General features: G+C 49.2%; 1 protein-coding gene across 6 annotated transcripts in view; it reads left to right on the plus strand.

Moving 5' to 3' along the window:
- KLHL29 (kelch like family member 29) overlaps positions 1 to 6,225 on the plus strand; it is a 304,257-nt gene extending 298,032 nt beyond the window's left edge. For 5 of the 6 annotated variants that reach the window (XM_027623488.2, XM_027623489.2, XM_027623486.2 and 2 more), the window contains one exon: positions 1,789 to 6,224. In XM_027623488.2, the coding sequence (XP_027479289.1) occupies positions 1,789 to 1,972 (184 nt within the window). In that variant the 3' untranslated portion in view covers positions 1,973 to 6,224. Of the gene's footprint in view, positions 1 to 1,788 lie in introns of all 6 variants that reach the window. The other variant, XR_003524852.2, reaches the window with a different exon arrangement.
- The last annotated feature ends 280 nt before the right edge of the window (positions 6,226 to 6,505 follow it).

The following is a 6,505-nucleotide window of genomic DNA, read 5'->3' on the forward strand; positions in this document are numbered from 1 at the left end:
GCTCCAACTGACCCATCTCCAAGCCAGAAATGGAGGGCTTCGCACCGGCACCAGCCCCAGGTCGTTCGAGGCCACACCTCCGGGGATAGGTGAAGGTGCTGCTGTGAGGACAGTTGTCCCCAAGGCCGCACCTGTGCAGCACCCTACACGGGACAGGTGGCTTTCCAAGGGATGCTCTGACCACCAGATCCGGGGAGCGGTACGAGGCACAGCTGCCTTGGAGTCTCAAAGCTGACGGGGCAGACACACACATGGACCAGCCCCCACAGGAAGAGAGAGGTAGAGGTCAGGGGGTGGCTTGGTTCCCAGTCTACCCAGCCCCACGGCCCCGAAAAATTAACCACCTTGGGCAGTGAGACAGCAGACCCTGCTCTTCTAGCCCCATCCCTTCCCAGACTAAGAGGAACAAGGAAATATAAAAAGGAGTCCCAGAAACCCCATTTTCAACGTTCGCATAGCAGATGGTTCTTGAAGACATCTCGCGCCCACGCGGAGGTAATCACGGAACCCCAGCCCCGGCACCCGCAGTCGGGGTAGCAGAGCTAGAAAAGCTGTAACCTACTACCAGCCTATCTTAGGACCTCGGACGAGCAACTTGTGCTCTCTGGGGCAGTCGTCCTATTGGTGAAGCGGGCGGTTGGACTAGATAAGGCCCAGTTCCTGGGCCTTACCCGCCCGTCACATACTCCAAATGGTGGCGGTGTGCAAGCCGTTCTGACTACACTGTCCACCATAAGCACACCTGGAGGTTGAGCACCACTTGTGGGGAGGACTTGCGTGCCTCATCGGAGACTCAGAGTGGGCCCAGAAAGACTTCGTGCCCGTGAGGAGATGTAAGCTGGGCCTTGCAAGAGAAGCAGGGGAAAGATGTGCCACCAAGGGAGAAACTGGAGGGCCCCAGGTGGCAGGCAACTACTGGGGCTAAGGCTGGAAAGCTCAGGTAAGATGTCTGGACCGGCACGTTCCATTCCAGGCTCAGACTTTCAGAAAGAGGCGGCGACTTTGCAAGGGCACCTGTTCAGTGTCAGGGAACAGTCAAGAAGACAGGGCCATTAGCTGACATGGGGCAGAAACGGGGGCTGGATGGGTGGATGCAGGTGCACGTGGGACGGGGGAGCTGAGCCGCGGGAGGACGGGAAGTGCAGACAGGGGCAGGCTGTGGTGCTCTGGCCGTGGGAACAGCTCACTGAGACGACAGTCTGGCATGCAACGGGAAGGCGTCCCAGGCTGTCCCGGGCGCCACCCCGCAGAGAGGACGCCGGGCCGGGCCGTCACCAGTGGGCAGAAGCAGGCCCCCGGTGCTCAGCAATCAGAGCGGGGAGCCGGGAGTCTGAGCGCCTTGGCCAGGGTGAATTTCCCGGTCAGGGAGTCAGGGTTGGGTTATGACTTGGCTCCTTATTATCCTGTCTGCCATCAGCCCTGTGGGTCGTGTTCTCTACTCGATTGGAGCCATACGAAGCCTCTGGGCAACACAGAACGATGCTCAGTGAACGGATTCGAGGGCCCCGTACACGAGGCTGTTCTCCCCACCACCTTTCGGTGGTCTGGCAGGTCCCGGGATGTCCCCCACGGCTCAGAGGGCGGTAGACGCGGGGCACCCCGACCAGCCCTAGAGGGAAGGTTTTCTTCTTGTACCGCCTCAGGTCACAGGACAGAGGCAAGCAGTGAGATCCCTTAGACCTTTGGCAAAGGGGGAGAGGCAGCCTGTACCAGGCCGTGGTACTGAGTCCACCTCCAGGTCAGAGGTGGAAGTAAAATGGCTAACTCTCTCCCCGCTTTCCCTGACAGCGCCGTGGTACTTGACGGCAAGATTTATGCCACTGGGGGCATTGTCAGCAGTGAGGGGCCTGCCCTGGGCAATATGGAAGCCTACGAGCCCGCGACCAACACGTGGACCCTCCTACCCCACATGCCCTGCCCCGTGTTCAGACACGGCTGCGTCGTGATAAAGAAATATATTCAAAGCGGCTGACGTCGGCAGAAAGCCCACGATGAGACTGGACAAGTCTGGTGAGGCAGATGCCACTCACAGTGATCAATGTTCAGCAACACCCGCAAGAGGCTGATAGACACAAACAAGGGAATCACTGCGCTAAACATTTTGAATACTCTCTACATTGAATGTAGAAAATCATCCTCGCCTTTGGGGGAAACGGGGGCGTAGCGCTCCACGCAGCAGGAACCACAACCATGCAAGCAGCTGGGCCTGGGGGCTCCTGCAAAGGCACTTGCTCTGAACGGAGGCGCTCGCTCTGCCCGGTGCAATAGAGTTTCACATATTTTTCAACTGGGAGAGAGAAGCTGATTTTTCCTTCCTGCAGAGCAAGCTTGATCCCTAACCAACCATAGATCAGTTATCCTATGACAATATTAGGTGTCAGGCTCTCTTTGGAATAAGATCAAAGTGTCCTTATCACTTTGATTCCTACTTTTGTTTTTAACCAATCTACACTTGTCCGTGGCCGAGAGAAGAGAAGGGACAGTACTGTGTGTGGCACAAGGCCTGGGAGGCTCCTGGTCCCCGCCGGGCGGAAGAGAGGTCCGGCCACTGGTGCCGAGCCCAACGTGGCTGGAGCGGCCGTGCAGGGGCAGCCTGGGGACGGCTGGGAGAACCTTTGTCCCTCACAGGTTTTTCTACCGTGTTTTTGCTGGAGAAGGACAGGTGACTGTGCTAGCTTTCTCTTGTCCGATATGAATTATTTAGATTTCCAAGACATTTTCTTGATAAACAAAAAGGCTATTTTTAAGTACTGAGAGGAGGCCATGAGAGGATCATGCGGGAATTCCCAAAGCTCTTTGTAGGTTGTGCCAGAGTGGGGCATTCGCTCTAATTTTTTCTATGTGCAGAATAGAGGATCTCTCCTGGGTGGGGGTGAGGGCCCCTGTTTTATTTTTAAAAAAATGTGACTCCCAGACAGCCCCATCAAGAGCTGTGCCTCCTGGAGGCGTTGTCAAAGAAGATTCTGTTCTAGAAGGAAACCAGTCCCGGCTCATGACACCAGTCCAGCTCCCTCCATGAGGTAAAGCTGAGGACCCAGGCCGGGTGGGAAGGGAAGGAGGGAGGGAGGGAGGATAAATGTCTACAAAGCACAGGAGACTATTTTTGATATTTATAGCTATATATTAAGGCACCTGCTACAAGAGCTCTCAGGATGGGGACAGCCTTCGTAGACGAGCCATGACAGCCAAGGCCTGAGGGGCATGAGCAGAACCACTCTTCCTGTGGCAGACGAACCAGAGGAAGGGAAGCCAGGAGGGAGGTCACACCGTGGCTCATGACGGAAAGGCCTTCCTGCCGGTCCTCAGACCCTCAGACCTCACGCGGTGATCAGTTTCCATCCCAGGGCAAGAAGAGAGCCACCGCCACTGCGCCGTTTAGTTGAAGTTGGTACCAAATACGCATTTACCATTTTTCTATCCGGGAAGTCAATTTGCCCTCATTTCATGATAAAAAACCATTTCCAAGGAGGAAAGGACAGGAGCTTTCGGTATTTGAGGACACCAAATCCCAATTCCAATGTCGGGCATCGACTTCTAGCACTACACGTGTGGCTCCCACTTGGACAAGATACCGAGCTTCGTTATGCAGTTTTTAATATTATTTATTCTTTTAAAAAGTAATAAGCACAAAACTACATACATTGTATGTCATTTAAAGTATTTATGTCAAACAGGGTGCAAGTGTGAACCCAAGGACTGGAGCACAAATTTCTAACTGCCTGGGGCAGGGCTAATGTTAGCGTTGGTGTGCATCTGCCTCCAAAGGAGGTGTTAGTGGTCAGCAAGACTCGACACAGATGACATTGAAATTCCGTTTCTCTCCTCATTTATCACACTGGAGCAAAACTGGCTATTTCTGTGAATGATATAAAACAGGGTTCTCTGTAATGGTATTGTACATAGTCTATGTTTATTGTTAAGTTCTTGTTATATTATAATAAATATATTTATAGATCTAGACTCAGAAGCCAGTGGAATGCCTTTGTGTGCCACCATCTTGGCCACAGTGATGAGAAACCCCATGGAGGCCTGCTCCTTCTTTCACACATCAGCCGTCTGGGCTCTATTAGAGACTGTAGTGCAGACCTTGGTGATGAGAAAGGACAAGACTCTTAGCAAGGGCACACACAGACCAACTCTGCTCTACTAAGGGCATCCACACAGGGCTTCCCTGGGTGCCAGATAGGAGTGCTCGCGCTCTTTCAGGGAAAGAAGTTTAAATTTAACAGGGTAGTAGGAAAAGGGAGATTCACCAGCATTTCATCCATGTGAAGAGCCCCACGCCCTCAGTCCCCAAGTCTCACTAAGACCTAGCCTCTTCTTGCAAGAAAACACGTGAAGAAGGTATCAAGATAGGTGGAAGTGGGAGTTCTTCAGAGGACTCCGCGGAAGCCTATGATGGTTGAGCAGACATTTGCCAAATAAATATCTGCAATGGTATCTTCAGAAACACCAGTCCTAGAGGAAAGGATGGAGAATGTGTAGAAGATTCTGATCACGACGAGCTGAAATTATCGCCTGTTATAAAAACCAAGCAATAGTTTTGTTAGCTCCTTCCTTCTCTACCCTCTTTCCCCAAATCAAGGGAAAGGTGTTCTCCGGGCCTGTGAAGAGTCTGTGTACTTTCACCATGAAAGACATGTGTGACCACTCTTATCAGGAGCCCGTGTAACTGCGGGAGGAGTCTCTCTTGTTGCACTCAAGCTACTACCATCAGACCTGGCGAGGGTCGGGCACAGAGGAGATGGATCACATCGTGTGTATGTGTGTGCGCGCGTGTGTGCACGTGTGAATTAAAAAAAAAAAATCGCAACCAAAATAGGAAGAAAACAGTCAGGAAAAATATTTGCTGTCCATATGACAAAGGATTAATATCTTTATTAAAGAGCCTGTGTAATTCCATAAGAAAACATTAAACATTCAGTGATTCTGGTTGTTAAGTAGGTCATAGAGAGCCCCTACAAGAGGAAACTTTGCTAGTTAAGTGTAAGACAAGTTCAACATCGGTAGTTATGAAATAATGACACTTCAATAATGAGGCATTATCTGCACCTACTAAATTAGCTTCCCAAACCTAAAAACAAAATGGAGAGGTGCTGGGGGGAGCTCCAAGTGCTAAAGAGGAGCGGAGAAACTCTTTACTGCCAAGGGCTTGAGGAACTGAAATGGCTTCTAGAAAGCAATGTGGCAGGTGCCATGTATCAAGAGCCTAAAAGGTACCTGACCCAGTAAATCCACTTCTGGGCACCGATCAGGAAATGTCATAGAATAACTAGCTCCCACCTATTGACACTAACTTTATGCCAGACACTGTGCTAAGCACTTAAAGCATCGAATCGTTACAATTCTAGGAGTTAGGTGCTAAAGACAAGCAGCAATATAAATAACATTGTAACATTCCTATTTGTATGTGATTACGATTATGTAAGATACGTGTAAAGACAGATAAGCTACAAAGACACAGAAAACATGTATATAAAAATGACCAGATGTGCAGTCATAAAACTATTAATTGTACTCACACAACTGCGGGCAATTTTCCTTCCCTCTTCTCCAAAATGTATATAAAGAGACGTTGCTTTTCTAATAAAAGATATAGATATTTTAATGCAGAATCGCGGATAGAAAGTAAACTTTCCCCTATATTTTAGTCCAAGAAATTCTCAAAGATCATTTCTTATTTTGACCACCAGAAGCAATGGAAAAGTTAGAGTTTAGACGAAAATAACAAAGAATTACAGATGAGAAAATTGCAGTAATAATCAAGATTATTTTTTTTAAAACCTAAAGGCTAGGGGTGAGTGGAATATATCTTTCAGTGCATGAAGATTTTCATGAAACAAATGAACTTCTTTGGGTTCTTAGAAGGCCAAGTGAGCTGAAAAGGACAATAATAAAGAAGGAAAAATTCTAGTTCAACATAAAGATAAATGTATTAGTGCTAAACTCTGGAATGGATTACCAAGATCCTTGTGAAGGGCTTTTCTAATTAAATCTCAATCAAATCTTGGTATAGCATAATTGCATACTTATCTCATTTGATCCTCTCAACTACCCTAAAAGTCACAGGGCATCTTCTTCACTCTTGAAGAAGAAACAATCTTAGAAAAGTTAAGTGAGCTATGTGCAGGAATAGTTATGCCCTACCCCGAGTGCTCTCCATACATTATCACGTCCAGCCCTCCTAACAATCCCGCGACGCCTATCCCTGCTGCACAGGGTCCAGACATGAAACAGGGTTGGTCTAAGGCACCCTGGCACTCGAACCCCAGTCAGTGAGACTCCAGAGAGCCCGTGCTACCTCACACGGCCTGTCCAAGACTAAGACTTCTTCCTCCTTTCCAAGCTCCCTCAGAAATCTGTACTAAGAAAAAGAATTCTGCAAATATGACAGACAAGCCACTCCATGTTAGACATGGTCCTCTTGGGAAGCAGTTTTCCCTTTGCCTGGTAAGAATCTCAGCCAAGAATCTTGGCTTTACACAGGAAATGGTTCTGGGGGAGG

The sequence above is a fragment of the Zalophus californianus genome, chromosome 8 (genome assembly GCF_009762305.2).
Source record: "Zalophus californianus isolate mZalCal1 chromosome 8, mZalCal1.pri.v2, whole genome shotgun sequence".
Lineage (NCBI taxonomy): Eukaryota > Metazoa > Chordata > Mammalia > Carnivora > Otariidae > Zalophus > Zalophus californianus.